This window comes from Scaptodrosophila lebanonensis, unplaced genomic scaffold, assembly GCF_003285725.1.
Source record: "Scaptodrosophila lebanonensis strain 11010-0011.00,11010-0021.00 unplaced genomic scaffold, SlebRS2 tig00001415-arrow-pilon, whole genome shotgun sequence".
Lineage (NCBI taxonomy): Eukaryota > Metazoa > Arthropoda > Insecta > Diptera > Drosophilidae > Scaptodrosophila > Scaptodrosophila lebanonensis.
Window position 1 is genome coordinate 8169051 of NW_022060742.1, and position 21728 is coordinate 8190778.

At 35.6% G+C, this 21728-nt stretch overlaps 2 protein-coding genes across 12 annotated transcripts; one reads left to right on the top strand and one right to left on the bottom strand.

Annotated features, from left to right (window-relative positions):
• Positions 1-1256: 1256 nt before the first annotated feature.
• Positions 1257-21500, bottom strand: LOC115633061 (PDZ and LIM domain protein 4). 11 transcript variants are annotated; one of them, XM_030530415.1, is made up of 9 exons: positions 21258-21500; positions 15606-15754; positions 15226-15535; positions 5776-5976; positions 5638-5717; positions 5024-5095; positions 2325-2484; positions 1702-1740; positions 1257-1639 (listed from the first exon to the last, which is right to left on the bottom strand). In XM_030530415.1, exons 1-9 carry the CDS (start codon positions 21483-21485, stop codon positions 1553-1555), a joined length of 1326 nt encoding a protein of 441 aa, XP_030386275.1. In that variant the 5' UTR covers positions 21486-21500; the 3' UTR covers positions 1257-1552. The 11 variants fall into 11 exon arrangements, with proteins under 11 accessions (XP_030386275.1, XP_030386264.1, XP_030386265.1 ...); XM_030530404.1 differs by lacking the exon at positions 21258-21500 and adding an exon at positions 17668-17923; XM_030530405.1 differs by lacking the exons at positions 5024-5095; positions 21258-21500 and adding an exon at positions 17668-17926.
• On the top strand, positions 6685-9396 carry LOC115633060 (cell division control protein 6 homolog). Its single transcript, XM_030530403.1, has 2 exons — positions 6685-8369; positions 8427-9396. Exons 1-2 carry the CDS (start codon positions 6746-6748, stop codon positions 8843-8845), a joined length of 2043 nt encoding a protein of 680 aa, XP_030386263.1. The 5' UTR covers positions 6685-6745; the 3' UTR covers positions 8846-9396.
• Positions 21501-21728: the final 228 nt, after the last annotated feature.

The window sequence follows — 21728 nt, forward strand, 5'->3', positions numbered from 1 at the left end:
TACTGTTCGGCGACGCCTAAAAGAAGAAGATTTTAAGACATACAAAGCGAAGGACATACCTTACATATCAAAGGTGAACAAGCTCAAAAGATTGGCTTTTGCAAAGGAGCATCTGCATAAGCCAAAAGAGTTTTGGAGAAGCGTTCTATGGACAGATGAAAGCTCCTTTGAATATAATTCATCAAAAACAAAGATTTTTGTAAGGCTCCCACAGTTTCAAAGACAAAAAAATATCCCCGTATGTCAAAAAGTGAGCCATGGCGGAGGCTCAGTCATGTTCTGGGGATGCATTGCGTACAATGGGTTAGGTGATTTCGTTCCCATCACCGGCTCAATGAACCAGCAACAATATTTGAGTACCCTTAACGAAAACGCATTCCCTTCCGGTGACAGGCTGATTGGAGAATCATTTATCCTGCAACAGGATAACGCCCCATGCCACAAAAGCAAAATGATAAGAGCATTTTTAAGCGATGTTGGTGTTACTACTCTGGATTGGCCACCACAAAGTCCGGACTTAAACGTTATTGAGAATGTGTGGTCTCTTGTAAAACGTAAAAGAAATGCGTCTTTGCATAAAACCGAAGAAGAAACTATTTCCGAGGTCACTTCTCTTTGGAAAGAGATACCATTAGAGGTCCTTCAAAATTTAGTGGACTCAGTTCCAAGACGTCTTCAAAAAGTTATCGAAGCCAAAGGCGGGTATACATTTTATTAATCTACCATCAATTTCTTATGTTTTGTTTAGTATTAAGCTTTGTTTTTTTTGTTAATATCCATTGTCAAAATACTTATGCCAACCCATGAAAATTACCTTGATTTATAATTTTAAAAGTTCTTATAAAAATATATCCTTTGAATTATTTTTAAGTTTGTAATACCAATATGGAATTGAGAAAAAAAGTTTCCTTTGATATCTTAAACCAATAACCAGTTATTGACAAAAATGTATGATTTTCTTCTCGTCAAAATAATTGTGCCGACCAGTGTACATATATAGCGTGTCCATTAAACTAAAGGCTGCATCAGCATTTCTGCAGTCAGCAAAGACTAGAACCACTCGCTGTTAACATGCACTACGGCTGTTAACATAAAATTCAACATAACAGAACTAAAATGTAGAATAAATACATTAGAGTTAAAATCGGATTCGTAATTGTTTCTGTTATTCTTTATATTTTGGTTTATTAATTGATAAATTAAATATGTATTCATTGTATTTTCCTATTGCACACAAAGAGATTTAGACAAGAGACTATGATAAGATAATTCTAATCATAAATTTATTCAAATTCTGACAATTGTGAACCGATTTGTCAAGTTCTAAACCTGTTAGTTATATGTATAGTATGTTTATATTTTTTTATCGTTTTCATATAAATTTATTTATTAAAGTGAATTTCATAAAATCCGCTAAATATATGATAGAGAGTTATAGACAACTGATGTTAAGTGCTGTTCATGTTGATGATGTCGTTGTTGTTGCTTGCTGTTACTTTAAGTTGTTATTGTTGCTATTCTTCTTCTTCTTCTTCATCTGGCTGTTGTTTATTTAATAGTCAGTTGCACCAATAACGCTGTACATCAAACGATTGAAGGAGCCACTTTGGCGTATATTTTCATCGTGGGTGTTTACCACCTGAGAATTTAATAGATCACTCATTAACATTATGTTAACAGCGCGTTAACAGTACTACTTACATTGTACGGCGGCCGGGATACTGGCGCTGATACTGGCTTCTGTAAGGCGTTTAAATCGGAATGTTAACCAAATTATTTCAATCGATAGACTAACTAATAGTTAGTTTAGCATGTTATGAGCGTTTCTTGGGTTTTAATGGTCCCATGTTAGAATGCTTAAAGTTATCTAAGAACTATGATTTGCATGTGATTCGGAAAATATACACATAGATGTAGTTAATGATGGATTGTTCAACTTGCGGTATAATTCCATGTACTTTATTGGCAAGACAAGGAGATGCAATAATATTCGATTAGTATTCATTACACTGGCATAAAAGCTGCGTTTTTTATGTAACATTAATGCGCAAACATGGACACAAATAATGCTGTGACTGGCTATATATTGGCTATATATTGGGTTTATTGACTGTACATGAGACGACGACATTTAAAGAGATAGAGAGCAAGAGAGATATTGTTCACAAAGTTTATAGAGAGATGAGAGTCTTAAAAATCGAGCGATCTTGTCTGATATCTGGACATAGAGAGTATTGCTTGTGCTTGTTGTGTGTTTAAATAAATTTCGATTCGTTTGAAGACTGAAGTTTTTTACAAGCAGCGTATACATCGCACGATCTTACCTTTCCTGGAACCAATCTATTGGGCTGATAGACCTTAGTCTGTACAGGTATGGTTACTTCCCGAGGTGAGGCATTGCCATAGCCGCCGTAGCTGTCCTGTTCTTGAATGGCTCTGTATGTTTCGCTGTTCCTTGGATCGTATACGACAGTTTTCTTATAACTGCATGTCGCGTATATTTCATATTTATTTATTTATTTTATTTGAGATCGTTGAAAACGCCATTTTTTGTTTTGTTTTTATCATGGGTTATGAAATATAGTTATTGATTATTTTTTGTTGAGTTTCGTAGGTTAATTGGTAAATTTATTTGTTTTTAAATTAATTTCATTCATATATATGTATATATAGTTTTTTTTACATCGGTTGAGTAGCGTGAGACAGAGTAGTGAGAGATAGAAAGAGAAAACAGGATGTGCACAAAATACGTTAGAATTATTTTGTTTGATCAAATCAAATGGACGTACAAATTGTTGTAGTGTGCTTGTTGTCTTCAAACTCGACACTTTATAAACAATTTTAATCAAATAAAACGAAACGCAGTAACAAATTGCTTAAGAACTAATTTAATTTTATTATAACTGAACAGAACTGCATAACAAAAGTATTAGCCTAAAAAAAGTATACTTGTATAATATGCATAAATATGTTTTTTTTTTTTTAAATTTATGAATTAGTTTTGGATTGCGGCAAAGCATTGAGCCAAGCAATCTTGTATTGTTTTGTGTTTAATTGTGCGCTGGGTGACTTAGTTAGTTGTAATTAATTGTGGTTAGTATATTTGTGGGGTTGCATTGGAATTCGTTATCGGTAATAGGAACTTCCGTGTGTTGTCTTCACACTCATTAAAATGGAAAATGCTATAGTCGTGCCCGCCTGACTATGCAATACACTGTACCCATGCGATTTGAAACTAACTAATTTTTCAAGTCTTCAATCCTATTCATTTCATTAAATAAGTTTCGTTTCAAAAGTGTTAATGGACTAATTAATAGACTGACCGCTATATCATTGTGAAAATCTAGTAAAACTGTTTTCGGGAGGACATTAAACTATTGAACATACTAATTGGATAGAATATCTGGAAACTCATGCGGTTGAAACTCATTTCTAAGCCGACAATGTGCTCGCCTTCTAAGTAAGGAATTCCCTTCGTAAAATCAAAAAGAACGAAAGAAATCATCTTGGCGAAATTTGATTTTAGTTAAATAATCCTCACGACAGCCAATTTTGATCTGATACATACTAGGTATTAAAATTTATGTTGATATCTAGAAATTTGACTACCTGTTGATATCTTAGCTTTAGAAACATTAAAGTTCTTACGGACGGATATAGAAATACAAGTTTAACATAGCTTCATAAAGATATCTATTCGTGTTGACAAATATAGTTTATCTTTGAAGGTGGGAATTTAAAATTCTTCGCCTTTATATTTAAAGCCACCTAAATACCTAGGTACAGAGTAAATAATTTCAGCAAACATGTTCTGTTAGTGTTAGTTTTATAGGAACTCATTTTGGTATTGTTTTGTTTTTTGGGACTTGGGGTCGTATCAGTTCTGGTTGGGGTATTTGTCTATGAAATTTAGCTATTTGCTCATTTATAAAAAGTTGTGCTTTTCGTTTCTTTGTTTTTGTGATTATTTATTTTGTTGATAGAGTTGTTGCAGTTGCTGTTGGCGTTGTCGACGTTGTTGCTCTGCAAGTTGATCTTTTTGTTTTTGTTGCTCCAGTATTTTACGTTTTTGTTCCAGGAAAGATAGATCGATGAAAATTCTAACATTAATCGTGCAGCTAAGTTCTAAACATTATTCATTAACACTAAAATTGTTTGGCATTTATTATAGAATTGTTGTTATTAGGAATAAATCTTTCAGCAATATTATTTAAATGTCTGAATTGATCTTATATTTGAAAATCAGTTGTGTATATTTACAGTTTTCTCCTAGAACCCCTTCATTTACCTTTTATCGTTTATACTACCTTTGCCATTACCGGAATATTAATTATTAAAATATATAGGTAAATAATAACGCTGGTAGCAACAGGAACCTACACAGATAGACGCAGTTTTCTTGGGTCAGGGTTATACAGAATGGTCTTTAAAAACATATATGTATACACAAGTTGATAGTTGTGGACCGAGTATTGTGCCTTTGGGTATGTCCGATGCATATTTTTCAGGCCTTTGAAGTTGTTTCTTGCAAGTCCATAAGTATTAAGAATATTGAGTATAATATAATAGTTATAGACAGCACAATTCATGCAGTGTTTCGATTGTTTGTATTGTGTTTGTGCCGACTGAATATGTCTAAATAAAAATTGTTTTAAATAACTTCGAGTATTGTACGTTTTATGAACTTTACACAGGTTGCGATTGTTGTGGTGGAAATACAACAACAAAATAGTTAAACATTGTAGACAGGCAGGATATTATACAAAATGTCTTGTATATAGGAAGTGTTGAGTAATTAACACAGATAGTAGCAAACATTCCAGTGTTCAATAATGCCTTATAAGTCACTCATTCATGGTCAATATTGAGAATAATTCTTGCTATAAGTTTAAATTTTGTTTCAATCGAGTGCTTTTGGCCTTCATGTCTGTGTGATGCTTCATATCAAAACTTTTTAAATTTTTAAAAGAAAATAATAATATTGGAAAGAAATCACAGGCTATTCACAAAAGATTACTTTTACCCGTCAAGTTTTGTTGGCAAAGGACGATGCAAAGGACTTTCCTTCAAACGATTACTATCGTTTGTGGCAAAGCTACAACAATATACATAAAATATATAGAGGTATATATATATATATTTATATGGTAGAGATATATAGTATATATAAACAGAGAAAAAGTAGTAGACATACAACATCAATGTGCTGCGTATTCTTGTTTTGTGTGTTGTTTTTTGGTTTGTGTTTAAATTTCAAGTTAGTAATCATTTATTAAAAATTAAGAAGTGACTAGCATTAGTGGGTTAGCACTGCAACTTAACTATTTCTCAACCATCTGTCAAAAAACTGTAGACTATTCAAAATCATGTCGCGCTTCATAATTAGTTTCAAAAGCTAATCTAAAAGACTTAGCAATTGGGCGAAATAAAGCTGCATACATTTTTTTAATTTTTTCCATTTCAAAATCTACGAAATTATTGTTTTTATTCAAAATTCTTTTGATTTTTTGTTTAACAGCGTAAATATCCAAAAAGTTAGGGTTAATGTGTCTTCTTTGACTATAAGCTCTTTTTGTCAGTTTATATTTGCGTAAAACAACTCCGAAAAGAGTAGATATGGGTTTGTGGGCAACTTACGGAACTGTTTGTCTGATAGTGTTCTCAATGTTGCTGTCCGAATAGAGACCGATGGGCGAGTTGAATTGTTTGTGGAAGACCTGACCAAAGCAACGATTACTAGTAATTCAGTTAAAAAAAAAAAAAATCCAAACATACTCTGCCGGTATCGGCATCCTGACCAACAACCTTGTGCAGCATGGTATCGGCAACGCGTTGCTTCATGATACTGTCATGGTAGTCATGTCCTGGATGAGCACGCACAGCTGGATTTGGGTAGTGTCTCAAGTAGGACTCTGTGGTGGGCGCATCCTTTTTGACTTTAGCACCGGGCAAGACCAGTGGAGTTGTTCGGTATGGCTTTAAGAGAACAAAAAATGCGGAAAATTAATAAGTTTTCCCATTGTTTATGCCAATATCATATGCAAACATATGCCAACGTACTGATATATAAACAATAGTACCAAACTAATAGCAAAAAGTCTCACTATTTAAAATTTATATCATTAATTTGAGGCCACATCATACGATCAAAGATTCTAAATGTTTCGAGAACATTTCAGCAATCAATATATTTCTCTTTGCACAATATACAATGTGTGTTCGTATGGATGTGTGTGTGTGTGTGTATAAACTTTATTTACCAAAATTCCATTTTATGTATTAAAACATTGCAGAACACGCTCAGAGCGCTGAACGCCCGTTTATATACTTTAAAAATATCTCAGCCCAAAAAAACATATATTTATAGGCGCTTACGTAAGCGTCCAACATCGTCCAGCCCGCAAGCAATTCATTTTGTGCTTGTGGTATTTTTGTTAAAGATTCGGCCACACACGCAGTCGTTCACGAGTGTGTGTAAGTAATTCAATACATTATTCAAAATTGCACGGCCACGCGCGCTGTCAAAAAAGTGAATGCAACGCTGCGTATTGTAGCGACCAGTGTTGTCATACTGCATATTCAGCTGATCTTCGAAACAGCTGTTTCAACTTTTTTGGCGCCTTTTACAGCTTACTGCTTTTTTATTGACTGCCTTTTTGGCTTCTTGAATTAAACTAACAAAGTTAATAAGTTTAAGTGCTTCAATTAATTATTACCAATTTGATTGCGCCGCAAAGTACTAAAAATGGCTGCCGTACGCCGCTCCACGCGTCTCAGCAGCGTCAGCAAGACGGAGGCAACGCAATCGCCAGCAACAACAACAACGCCACGACGTTCAGAAATTTGGCGTCGACGGCAGATGAAGAATTTAAGCAGTGACGACGAAGATGATTGTATAGTTGTAATTTCAGAAAATAACGAAAACAGGAATCTGTTGAATAAAATGGACCGAAGTAGCTCAAGACGGAGAAGCGCCGCCGCGTCTGCAGCCGCAACCAAAGCCCAGTTGCAGCTAGAGCACGAGATTCTAAAGACGCCACGCAGCAGCAAGAAGACATCAGCAACATCAGTTAGCAGAACTCCCACAAGAACAACAACGACGACGCCCTCGTCGAAACGAGAAATGCAACAAAAACATAATTCGCTGCAAAAAATGTGCACAATTAAAAGCAGTGATGATGAGGAGGACGATGCCAAGACTCATGTGTCGCCGCCAAAGCAACGCAAGAAACAACAACTTATACAACATCTGATAAGTCCCACCAGACTTCTAGATAGACTAAGCATTGATGAACGCAAAGAAGAACAATCTGAAACCAAGACTGAAGATAACCCTCACCACAAGACACTAAATAAATACACTCATTCAAACACTGAGGCTAAAGATGTGCCAGAAGTACTAGCTTCTCCCATATGCCACAACGATCAAAATATAGAAGAAACTCTTTCTAAAGCCGATGCTAAAGTTAAGCCGCAACCACAGCCCTCTCCCACACGTCATAAGCAGCAAAATAAGGAAGAAGCCAAAACAGAGGCGCCTGTTCCCTCCCCCACACGCAACAAATACCAAAATGCACGTCGCGTGCTTAATAGTGCCGAGACACAAAATCTTCCTGGACGAGAGTCGCAGCTGCAGGAGCTACGGGAATTCTTTACCACCCATTTGGATACACAGACTTCGGGCAGTTTGTATGTCTCCGGACAGCCGGGTACAGGCAAGACTGCCTGCCTTTCCCTGCTATTGCGCGCGCCCGAGTTCGCTCAACGTTTGCAGCGCGTCTACATAAATTGCACCTCAATTGCCAGTGTGGGTGCTGTCTTCAAGAAGCTGTGCGCTGAGCTTAATATCAAACCCGCTGGACGTACTGAGCGCGATCATCAAGAGGCTATACAGAAGCATTTGCGTACGGCAAAGCGCATGTTATTGCTGGTGTTGGACGAGATCGATCAGTTGTGCACATCCCGTCAAGAGGTGCTTTACACAATTTTCGAATGGCCCTCATTGGCGGGTGCTCGCATTTTACTCGTTGGCATTGCCAATAGTTTGGATCTCACGGATCGGGCGCTGATGCGTCTAAATGCTCGCTGCGAACTCAAACCAAGACTGATGCACTTTCCACCCTACACCAAACAACAGATTGTTGATATATTTAAAGCGCGCCTGGCCGAAGCCGATGTGCTGGATGTGTTTCCGCCGGTTACGCTGCAACTACTGGCGGCCAAGGTGAGCGCCGTGAGTGGTGATGTGAGACGTGCGTTGGACATTGGCAGACGTGTCGTGGAAATAGCTGAGCAGCAGAAGCGAGTCGGCGAACGTGAGTTCAATATGCAAGCGCTAAATTTTGAGGGTGAGACCAAAGCCAAGGAAGGTAAGTCTGCTTTGTCTTCTAAAGAGAATTGTTATTAAGATATTCTATGCCTTACAGACACTCTAAAACCCGTGCAGGTGACGCAAGTGGCGGCTGTTCTGAACAAAGTCTATGGCGCATCACAGAACTTGGACGAGGACATAGAAGGTGCCTTTCCACTACAGCAGAAGCTCATGCTCTGCTCACTTGTGCTGATGCTGCGCAATGAACGCAACAAGGACATCAGCATTGGTCGCCTCCACGAAGTCTATAGACGTGTCTGTGCCAAGCGTAACATTCTAGCCCTCGATCAGGCTGAATTTGCTGGCACGGTGGATCTGGTGGAGACTCGAGGCATACTGCGTATTATGCGCAAAAAAGAGCCACGTTTGAGTAAAGTAGTGCTGCAATGGGACGAGGAGGAAGTGCATGGGGCACTGAGCGATAAGCAGCTGATCGCTTCGATCTTGAACGACACCGCCTGCCTTGGCAAGTGAGCAAAGGTGTGTGTCTGCTTACCTTAGCCAATGCACCTTGCAAATTGTATTTAGATTTATACATATATATATATATATTTATGCATACAATTCGTTTAGTTAATTGCGCATTTCTCACAGTTTTCAATTATTTTTATAACGCATTCACCTTGAGACGCAGTGGACAAACGTACAGACGACGCCACATATAATTTTGAGATACACAGAAATAAACGAGAAAATCATGTGTGCGCTAAATTTAAAAAAGCCTCTGCACAAGAATATTTTGAAATAACATTTTGAGGGTCACTTTCGACATTTTGGCTTAGTTTTTAATTAAATTATATGCGCTGTTCCGCAGGATTTTATGGCCATCGTAAATCTGAATAAATGTAGCCAACCTAATGAGGGAAATGTAAGTAAGAATACTGATGGGGGAAAATATTACAAGAATGCGCTTCTAAGGTCAGGTGCGCAATAATAAATACATAGGAAATGCGAACAAATGTACGCCCTTTAAATTCATCTTGACTTTAAGTGTTTAACAATAAAATAGTTTAGCTGTAATAGCACATACTATATCTTTTATTGTTTGTCTTAAAAGTGAAAATAATTTTCTGTCACTTTCGCTGCGCAACAAAATTTTGATGCATTGCCAAATGTTGGCCAAGCACTTTTAACCCCTTGCTACTAAAGGAAAATGACAATGCAATTGTTTGGGCTTTGGGCAACAAAAGGGTTCATTAGCCAGCTTAGCAGATCGCCTCTAGTCTAATTTGCGCGAGAGTTGCTCCCAAATGTCTTTAACATTAAATTCATTATACATAGCTACTGAGTTATAATCATTTTGTTTATTTGTTTTTCAGTTTCATTGTTGCGCGCTCTTCTCTCTTTTTTTTGTTTTTGTTTTCTAAAAATATAAACGGTATGAATTACATTGAGCGCGAAAAGAGAATTTCGGAAAATATGTTTCAACAAATTCTGTTCAAAATTGTGTTTTGCTTTCAGCGCATATTGACGAAAAGTGAACAAATGTTTGAATAATAAGCGATATATGAGTGTATATAAAGCGGGAGAGCGCCGACAAATTAAGAATATATAACAGTTTGCTATATAATGGTTGCCATTTCATTTTTTCATGACATTATTTCATGACTTTTTTAAAAGCACAAATATTAGCAAATATTTCAAATGTCACCAATGTGACGGAATTTGTATTTGAACTTGAATTTATGTTTGGCAGAAGGTTTGAAATGTTTCATGTATGGCTATATAGAATGCATACATATACATACATATGTATGTCTGCTGATACTTATATACTTGAGAATCAAATATGTAATTTTTTTTAAAATTAATTAAAAAATTTGCTTTAAAATCTACTAAATGTTTACAAAAGAAACGCGAAAGTGTTTGATAATCAATTTATGTATTTTATCAATTATCTGATTACAAAAGACATTTTCTTAGGGAAGCTACTTCTATGGATTATGGATGCCTTACACTTCCTTCCAAAATAAGATTCACAGGATTCTATTGATTAATATAAAGTTTCTTACAACTGGACAAATTTTATTTAAAGATTCGTAAGGATTCTTTGATACATAAATAGTACAATAATTAATTATCAGCGTTTCTTAATATTTCCAATCTTCACTAATTTAGACAAAATATTAATGTTTGTTCACTGTTTACACCAAGCATTTATATTATATAAATATTCAAAACTATTCTGAATTTGTGCAATTAAAAAAGGCAATGTTTTATTTTTAAGCTCACCACAACAAAGTTATAATTATATACGTTTAAATATGTAAATGTATTACACAGTATACTTGTATACAAATAATTCTTGATGTCCGTAATTTTGATTTTACTTTTAATTCTTCATTTCATTTCATGCTTACTTGATATTGAATGCATTCATTGAGGTCTGGCTGCTCCCTGTAGTAGATGGGGGATCCGTTTTTGAATTGAACGTACTCCATTTTTAATGATTTGTGTTTTGAATTTAAACTCCTTTTTATGCAAAATTCAAACGAATATACAGGTTAAAATAATTGAAAATTTAGAAAATATTATTACGTAATTGCAAAGCACGTCAATCAATTTTTTTTTACTAAAGTTCTTTGCACAACAAGTTCTCATTTATTTTTAAATAAGGTTAGGAAATATTTTTTGTTTATTTACTGAATAAAAGTATTTTTTTTATTTTTTATTTTTCTTGGACAACTTGCTTTAATTACACGTTTAAATCAACGCTCGTTTCCACTCCTCCTCGGTTTCTTTCACTACTTTCGGAGATCGCTTCGCTGTGCTTTTTTATAACACTCGACTACTAGGATTGAAAGGATATAATTCGCTTGGTTTTTTGTTGTTTATTTTTCAATATTCCGAACGCAACTGATTTGAAAATTTTCAAATGCTGGCGAATTATTGCTGTTTCGACTGCGCGGAATTCCAATTCGTCTATATGTATGCACAGGAATATATAATATAAATCGCTATATACAACATCTGTAGAAGCATATCGGTGTGTACTGCTTCTGACGGTCAGAGGCCGTACGACCCACGCACACCATCGCACAAAATTCATTTTCTCGTATGAGTCTAAAATGATTATCCCCTTCGCTACTCCCCAACCCCCCTTCTCTCGTTCAGCCATTGCGCCCACATCAAAATGCTAACTGACTCTGAGAGAGCGGCAAAAAAAAAAAAAAATGTTTTTTATATGTAAAATATGTATAAGAACAAAATTTTCTGTACAAATAGATATTTCACAGAGCGTAACGGCACAAACAACAACAACAGCACAAATATAAACTTGGACTTGGATGCTGTGCCATGAGAATTATTTCATGTACGCCCACGCGCCGTACATAGCCCCCAGTATTGGGTGTTGTTGTTGCTGCTTGTAAGGGGTGTTCGTTTAAGAGCCACAGGACTAGATATTAAAATAGAACACACACAAAATTGGCATCAGTATCGAATAATTTATTTTTTGTATGCCTCATTTATTTATTTTTGGAGCTTCACTGTACCGGTTGCTCATTTTCTTGACGTTGTTTTAAATCAGTTTTAATTATTTTACAACTTCCAATGCCAAAACAAAAAAATTTGTAGTTATATCTGAAGAATATACTGAACAAAACCTTTAAAAGCATTTTTGTTTCTTCTTAAGCTATATAGAAGGTATGTTTATAACATAGATTTCGACCCACCCGTAGTTTTTCCACAATTTTGTTGCTAGAACGCGGTTCTTAAAATAATTTCCCACAATATATTTAAGTATACTTTTCTCTGAATATACGTTACTCTTTTTTGTCTTATATAAAATATATTAACAGTTACAGTATTTAATGCAAGTGGTGCCATATTCAAATATATAAACCCTAAAAAACACCCTTTATATGCGGTCAACGGGTCGTATGTGTTGGCATTTTGTTTGTCCTGCCTTCGAATGCTAAACAGCCGCAACAAAATAATATTTCAGCAATATACTTTTTAATTGCCGCTTTGTGTTTTTCAATTCACATATTTCAGAAAATTAGGCGCAAATTTAACAGGCTCGAGGTTATTGTTTTGCCCGAATGAATAAACATAAATAAGCATTGCGCGAGATATTTGAAATAAATGTGTATGAAACATTATTGATGGGTTCAGTTTGTTTAAACTGATTTGTGCTGACACCAAGCATTGCAAAATGGTGTGTGAATTTGTCAAGTACTTGTGCCTATTTCATGGCTGCATTTATTTATTCTATTTTAATTCTATTTGCTGGCATTGGCATTTATGTTTCGGTTAATTGCCGTCAAGCCACTTGACACTGGAATAGGCGTGTACGTTTTTTGTATGGATGGAAGTGTAAAATCGCCCACACCAAGGCACAGAACATCAAAACAGGTGTAATTAACCTTCACAAGTTTCTTGTGTGCCTTGGACGTCGACGAACTATCAAGTTGAACTCATCATTTACAGGGCTAATGCGAGCATGTTTATTTTTGTTTTACGTGAAGGCTGGACTGAGTTCGTTGAGACGAAGGCTATTTTACATACAAATTCGAGAGAAACTTTCGGGTTAATGGGCTGATCATAAAGTTCTGAGTTTAAATGGCATGATCCTGTAAATATTGAAAAAGTAAAACAAAAACTACTACTGCTTTAAAAGCTATCAATTTTTTTTCTAAGCGAAGGATAAAATATAATTTTGTTATTTTCTTTAAATTTAAATGAACTGTGTTTGTAGTCATTGTCATTTACAATATGCCTATATAATTGAAAGTAGATAACGTTTTTTGCTATACATATATGTATCTACGGTAGATTTCACATTAAAGCGACTGCAGTCCATTCACCTTACATTTCGAAGTTGTATTTATTTCAATGACTGTTTGAAGAAACCTTACTCTAGAGCATCAAAATATTCTTAGTTATTATAATAATGATATCTTAGGCTAAAATATCAGGATGCTTGAACCCTAATCTGATTAAAACAAATGCGATTTTTTCATTTGAAAATAAAGTTTGCGCCTGTAAAGATTTATAAATACTGAAATAATAGCTTTATCAAAATCTATACTTATGTTCCCCCACCTGATATAAGAACATAAAATAGAAAACACTCGTGTGTGAGCTCGTGAGGTTAAAATATGACAAATCGTCAAATCCAAAAATATACACCTTGAATTTTATTTTTGGGTTGCATTGACATCGAAATGCCTTGGCCTTGGAAAGTAGCAATTTCGATGTTTTGATTCATTAGAAACGTCATCAAAGGCAAGGCAAGTCTCCCCAAGCACTTGACGATCACAAGATAAAGTACGCCTCCACCCTCATGGATATATCACACCTATGAAGATCTGTGTTTGTGGCGATCGCACCTGCCTGCATTGCAGCTGGCAAGGTGGCTGAAATATTTTTCACTTTATTTTTGTTTATTTGTGTCGTTGTTGGCAATGCTGCCGTCGTATTAATCACACAAACATACAAGTACACTCACTCACACACATAGGGGAGAGATCAGACTGTCTGTGTGTGGATTTGTTTGTTTGCTGTTCTTGTGAATAATACTGCGTCATAACCCTTTCCTGTTTAGCGCCCAACACTGTTCATGTTTATAATATACACCGCTCTATAATTAACTTTTGTAAACAGCATAGCCTTGACCATAAAATCGCTCTGAACTGATGTCAGCAAACGCGTGAATTACTCTCTAACAACCTGCTAAATAGCACAGTTCGCAAAATACTTTATACTTTAATATATATATATACTTAAATACTTTAAGTATATAAAAAATATCTCCATAAAATAAATAAAAAACCGTTTTAAATTAGGCCAAATAAATAAAATAGATGATCATCGCCGTAGAATTTGTTCAGGTATCGCCGTCCTTCACAAACTAATTACCGATGATATAACTTCCTGTTTCCTTCTTGTCTGGTAGTCTTGGCAGTTTCCTTCAGATTTACTCGTGCATTTCGTACGCTTCGTTTGCCAATTTGTAGATCTAACTTTGCCACACATGAACGCAATTATAACCTTTTTTCTGATCTATTTCTATTTCATCATCAATATACTTGCATCTTGATTCAAACAATCTTTAATCCTATCTTACTCTTTTAATTATTTCACATTTTAAATTTTATTCTAAGTTATGCTATGTAATATCTTAAATTCTTGTATATTTATACTTTTTTTTTGTTTTTGCAAAGTAAGCATTTCTTTGTTAACTATTAATAAATAATTATTTTAATATTGAAATAAATCAATGTTTCTTTTATCATGTTACTTTCAAGCCCCATAAAAGACTGTTAAACTTCCAAAGTCAATCACTTATTGATATTCATTCTTTAGTGCATTGTTTTTATCGTAGAACCCTCTCCTTATTTTTTAAATTCCAAATTGTGGGTTGATAATAGGTATGTATGATATAGGAAAGCCCTAAAACCTTATACGACAAAGCAAACATCGAAAAACAAAAACTTAAGGCACACAGTCTGCTAGATTTAACAGAAAAGCTCTGAAATTCCAATTTAAACAATATCCACAACCAGGAAAAATTTCAAAATATAATTGAGGCAAAATTGAAAATATTGTTTCTTTTTCAAACCAGAATTTACTGGCAAAAACCAATCTGATGTACACTCATTTAAAATCTAGACTATTTGTGCGTGTAAAACAAACAAATGTTCAATTGTTTAACGCTCTCAAAAAGATATAAACAAATCTTTCCGTTGACCCATGATATGAAAATAATGTAAAAAACGAAATATGTATGTATATTTTTTGCTTAGCCTACTTTTCGGAGCTACATTTTACACAAAATATAGCATACTTTCGACGGCCATGAATTTAAAAATGGCCGCCATAATCGTAACTATAACTGTTGACTCACTCACCTGATTGACAATAGCTGCCTGTTCCTCTTCCACATCCTGCTGATGATCGCGCGTCGGTTTTGGCGAAAATATGTCCGATCCGGCCGGCGGTGCCACATAACCGCCTGAGGCATTCAATTGGGGGAAAACCGTTTGTGGCAACGTATCGACGGGCAGCTGTAGCGCTCGCTCAAAGTGACTGGGGCCGGGCAAGAAGGGCGATGGACCGCGATGTGGCAATAATTCGGGGCTACCTGGTAGCGGCAGCGTCGAGTTGCTGCGCGAAGAGCTCTCCTGATTGACGCCCTGTGTATAGGCAATTTTATTGTCCCTGCATGAAAAGGGGTAAGCCATGTTATTTCATATTGAGAAATTTTCCCATTCTCGCATTGCCCACTCACCTGTGCACCACTAGCCTGATCTCATTGCCCGCTGTACGGAACAGCTGCTGGGCATCGGCGTGACTCAAGTCGCGTGCATCGTATTCGCCAATCTTTGCTATGATATCGCCCCGCAATAGCTCGCCATACGATGGACTGCCAACTTGCACCTTTGGGAAGGTCAGAGAAATATATATACTATATACACGTACAACTAAATATTGCAAAAAGCTTTTAGGGCTAGACGTTTTGACAAGGCCAAGTCTGTTGAGTCTGTGCCTGTGTCAGCGAAGTGGGTTAGGCACACGCTCCTATAACGACGCTTTATGGCATTATATCTGTCTGCTTATTGTTTACATGCGCCTCATTTGTTGTGCATCAATTAGCTTTACTAGCCTGCGATGTGCGGCGCAAGGCGACTCGAGGAGACGCGACGCTACATGACGCTCTATAGCTGAGTCGCGCGCAATTTGCATTGAATTTGAAAAATTGGTGCCAACTATTTTGTATGCCTCGCTGCATTGCACATACTCTTCGGGTTTGTGAGTATTATGAACTTTTCTATCTCATTAATTGAGGAAAAGCAAGCATATACGATGAGCATAATAGGCATTCTTTACATGTGACTAGACGTGCAAAAATTGTTGTAACGTAATATGAAATTAAAGCACATGTGTAAGTTGTATTTGAAATGTTTCCAAATAAATTTGAGCTCCACAGAAGGGCTTCAAGAAACTACAGGACGTTTATACCAGTAGTTCGCGAATACCTCAAGTATGAAAATGAATCTTTTGTTAAATGAAACTTTTGTGAACTATTTTACCAAAGCATTTGTCTTTTTAAATAGATAAGTACTATATAAGAAAATTTGAATTTGTTATTACCTAACTAAAAATCTGAAATGGTTGGAAATGATTTAAACAAACTTTATAATCAGCCTAATTTATTTGCAACATTTAATTACATTTTAGAATTGTATCCTTTTATATTGTCGCAAGTGGATTCCTCCTCCAATTGGAGCGCAAAAACATCCACGGACTATTTCTAAAATAACAGTTTTAAAAAACCTTGCTTGGTTTTTTTATACACCCATTTTAATAAGCAACTTTACATCCGGTTAACTACTATTTTTGTTTATTTTAAATGTTCTCAAATGGAAAAGCTATCGAGAGAAGTTTTTCAATAATTTAAAACACCAACATTATCTTATATTTAAACATTAAAAAAGGCAGTGTTTGCAGAGTGTTGAACACTATTTAGAATGACCTAAGCAAATTACAATATTAAATGTAGTTGCTAAAATTGTTTAAAGTGTATAAGCATTTTTAGTGTTAAGTGCTGATTCATAAAAATAATTATTTCAATTTATCTTGTCTGTCTTTATTTTGCTTTAGTTCTGTTTAGCAGTAGAGTTAAACCTTACATTGTTACTACAGAAGACTAGTCTGAAATGATTGATCGATGATGACCGAATTTTAGTTCACTCTCTTTCCTTATTTACTTCAAACAAATCCCCGATTTACCTTCCCAAAACTATTGCAGTGACAAATAGATGGTTTAAACTCAGAAATTAAAAACTTCTGGTTGGGGCTCAATAATTAGTTGAACTTTCCTCCCAAAATCAACTGTAAATTCTAAAGAGTATTCTTGATTCGCCAACGCAAATAACAGCTTGTTTGTCCCTAATTTGCATGTTTGTTGTTTTTTTGGTTTAGTCGTTGTCGATGTCGTCTTCGTTGTTGCTGTTGCTGTTTGTGCCAGTTTCAGCATTTTGATTTGTTTATTTTGCAACTAAATAGTGCAGAGCCCAAAGGCCAAAACGGTTTGGCAAGCGGCGTGATAATGGCTAAAACCAATGCATTTGCCTCTGTGGCTGTCTTTACGTTTTGATGAATGAGCCGACGACGCCGCAAAGCGACAAAAATGTTCTCGACCATGCTGATACTTTGAGCAATTGATGCCAATTGCAAGAGGCGACTAACAACAACTGCAGCAGCCACTCTTAACGCTCGCATTACATAAGGCAGGTACCAAGTGACGTATGCGTAATATTTGTAATTTATTTTTTATCCGTCTGCATTACCCTTGTAATAATCAATGGCGTATCCAAATCATTGCCACCAACCAAACGGATGCCCCAGGGCGTGGCCTGACCATCGCGTTGCAACAGAACCGCAAATTCGTGCAATTTTGGACTCATGGTCCGACACTTCACTCCACACTGATGTTAATTTTTTGAATTTCTTCACAGCTCTGGCGCCTCAAGCGCACATATCAGACAAGAAGTTAGCTTTGCAATTTGTTGACTTCAACTGAATTGAATTTTTTTTTTTTTTTTGTAATTATTTATTTTTTTGCAAATTTTGCAAAACGTCGCACTTTATTGCATTTTATTATTGTTGCGATCGCGCTCGCGTTTAGCTCGATCGCAAAGCTGCTGAAGTACTAAATTTAAAATACAATTCGTATTCCTTGTACGAGATACATTTTGCAGCATTTCGTCGTTTCAGATCGTGGTATTATAGTTGTTGCTATCGTTGTTGTTGTTGTTCGCTACATGCTGCGAAACATGAAATAATTTCAATTCAATTTCTTGCTGCCTTTCTTCAGCAGCAATTCTTAACCGTTTCGCCTTTGCGTGGGTTTTCGTGTAGCTTTGCGCTCTGCTACATCCATACACACATCCATAGGTGCTTGCCACATTTTGTGGCTCTCACTTGATCCAGTTGTATGTAAATGTATCCACTTGAACGCACTCGAAACACTTTGACCCTGAATGCGTCTCCTTTGGGTATTTCAACGGCATGTCATCATGAGTCAAAGCCCCGGACATTTTAATCATGATTCGGCTGACGAGAGACGAGCATCTGTTTTCTGATATACATCTGCATATATTGAGCTATATATGTGTATATTAATTTAGTATGTATGTGGATATGTATCGGATTCTCGGCAGTTTTTATTAGATACATAATTTGTTGTTGTGCCAAGAAAATGAGAGGGTGTAATTAAATTTATTTACTGGCCCCGTTGCTGCAAAACGCTAAACAAAACAATTGCCAGCACTGATGCCTTGGCTCATACATAAAATCATATATCTATATGTGTTTTGAAATATCAAGGTAGATCAAAAACAATAAAATGTTTGCCCGCCGGAGTCAATGTATACTGCCCCGTTGACGAGGCGTATACGTAATATTTTGCATGAAGGTAGACGCTGTTTTGAGGCAACCAAAATCAACCTGAAAAGCAGGTGTGCTTGTTTTTAGATTCTTAGAAATACAAACACCTGCAAAAACAAACATCCGACAGGTGTTTTTCAAAAGTGTACCTCAAGAAATCCTTAAACTCTCGTTAAACTTTCATCATCAGAGCTATGCTCCTTATGATATGATCTGCTGCTGAAACATTTACACATTTTGATAAAAATACCATCAACTCTATGATCAATTGATTGGTCATAAATAAAATTTAAAACTAAAATTGAAAACATAAAAATGATCAAAAAATTATCTTAGGACAAGTGAAGAAGTTAATGCTGGGTTTTCCGACTTTGAAATGATTTGTACATATGTGTAGCATAATAATAGAAGTTTTTAAAAAATGGTAAAAAGTAACGAAATTGTAATAATGTTTTGTCTTATGTAATCGTATAATGTCTAATAACGGAAGATTATATAAGAAGAAGTCGGATCATTACTCATGTCAAAATTGCTAAATAAATACAAGTATGAATGAATATTTCAGATTTAATTCAGTTTTCAAGCTAAATTTTGAGATATTTATAATAATATATATTTCAATATCTCCAAAATCCAAGTACAATTTTTTCTCATTACACCACCGAAATTACCGAATACTATGTTTCCCAAAAAACCTTAACCAGCACCGTTCTTTTAGAAAATATGGTCATCAAATGAATTCAATATTAATACTAAGGGTTTTAAAAAACATCGTGTTTTTTGTCAACATTTCCAGATAGACATCACCCCAAGTCTAAGTTGCTTGATTTTAAAATTGAAATAGCAAACGAAAACTCACAAAATTACAATTCGATTTGGCTTGAATTGATTCAGAAATCAATGTCTGGTTTCGATTTAAAAATTAAAGTAGTCTGCAACGGAAATAGTCAACATTTTGGCATATGTGTTTGTTTGTGTTGTGTTGTTTTTACTTTTTACAACTTTTCGAATTTTCCTGCCATTTAGTGGCAACTGCTGATACATTTGTGCCATAAACATATATATGTAGACACATATCAACATATGTACAAATTTCGCAATTTGTTTATTTACATTTGTTGTAAGTGAACAAAATTTTTTGGGCACAATCTTGAAATGTTTTTACTATTTGTGGTTACAAAACTTTTCGATTTATTCAAGATATTCAACCAAATGCAAGCAAAGAAATTTGTTATGATGCTAAGAAAATGTCGTTGTTATGTAAAAAATAAAATCTGCAGTTGTGGTCAACGGGAATTTGAATTTCTAGAATATATTTAAATACAAAATATGAACAAAGAAATATCGATTAGACGTGTTCTGCATTGAAGCAATGAATTTCCCAGTAAAAGGCAGACAGATTAACGAAATTAACGGAATCCTTTTATAAAAATTCTCCCTCATTTATAAGTAAATTTACTTCTTTAGTTATTGTTTTTTATGTATTTTTTAATTAAAATTTTTGGCATAGCGTTATACAGAAATGAAATCAATCAGACTTATACTCCAACATTTCTCCAGCAAAGTTCGATTTTGTGCAGCAAGTGGGTCCTTTTGTAACTTAATAATACTTTCTATATTTGTGCTGAGTATTGTGTTAAAAGTATGCATCTTTATATATCTAAAAATGTTCTATTTCTATTTAATTTTTTTTTAACAAGAAGTAATAAAAACATTAAAATAAATCACATTATTTACAACCGAGAGCAAAAAGGCAATACCAATGAATGTTAAAAGCTAAGCCATTGCCTGTCAAAAAGCTAATTATAATTGAAAGAGGTCCTTGCCTTTCTTGCATCACCTGCCTCAACCAATTTTTTGCTTGTCAGTTCATTAATTTTTTTTCATTTATTAAAACTTTGAGAACTATATTTAACGACCCTTAGGTGCGCAGCTTGTCAGCTTAAAGGTCAAATAAAGTATTTTGACTTTGGATTGCCCAATAATTCCTAACCGCATCTCATTAAATGCTCAAAAGGCATTCAATTAGATCGTAAAGCAAAAATAATTTCCATAAATTTGTTCGAGTAAACAGCAAGAAATTATATTGGCAGTTATTTTTAGCCATGCACTCTCAAAATTGCAGCCAAAAGTTTGGCGATTGCGTCAATTTCTGGCAATATAGATAAATTAAGCAAATTATGATTGCGGCTAGAGTGCATTTTCGAAAGCAAAATTCCATAACATTTTGTTTTCTTCTTATGATAAATACATGAATGCTGCAGCAGTGGTCAATTAATTAAATTTCGGTTGACAAATTTACGAGCAGAGTGGCAGACTGGCAGACAGGCGAATCGTTCAAAATGTTATTGAACTGATTTCTGACAGGCCGAAGAATTGGGAGCACACAAGTGCCAATTGACAAGCCATACATAATTCTGGGGCTGCGAGTGGGTGACTGTGGCTCTGGCTGTTTGTGGGTATGTGTGGGCTAATAGCGCACTTGACTTACCCCAGAGTACCGTGGCGTGGGCTCGTCGGCAAAATGCACGCGTTTCTTGACACTGCTGCGCCTTCGCTGTGTCAAACGACAAGGAGGGGGTATGGACGAGGGTGTGGGTCTGGGTATTGTTGGTATCAACGTTGGTGATACGAAGTCATTCACGTAACTGGGCACCTTCCAAAATGCCGGTCGCCTGTATGCCGCCGACGATGTTGCTGACGGTCTGGTGGTCGTCATTGCTTGCTAACGACTAGCGTAAACAAAAGAAATGCGCCGCAAAAATCATATGTACGTGTATAAACAGTTCAAAAATTTTCTCAATTTTTTCTTTAAATGCGGCGCACACACACGGTTTCCTTTTCGCAGACGCGCTGCGTCTTCTCGCACCGCACGTCGCTCGGGCACTCTTGCGTTCGACTAATTGAATACTATATACATCTACGTACATATATAGTACATAGCCCACGAAACAAACAACAT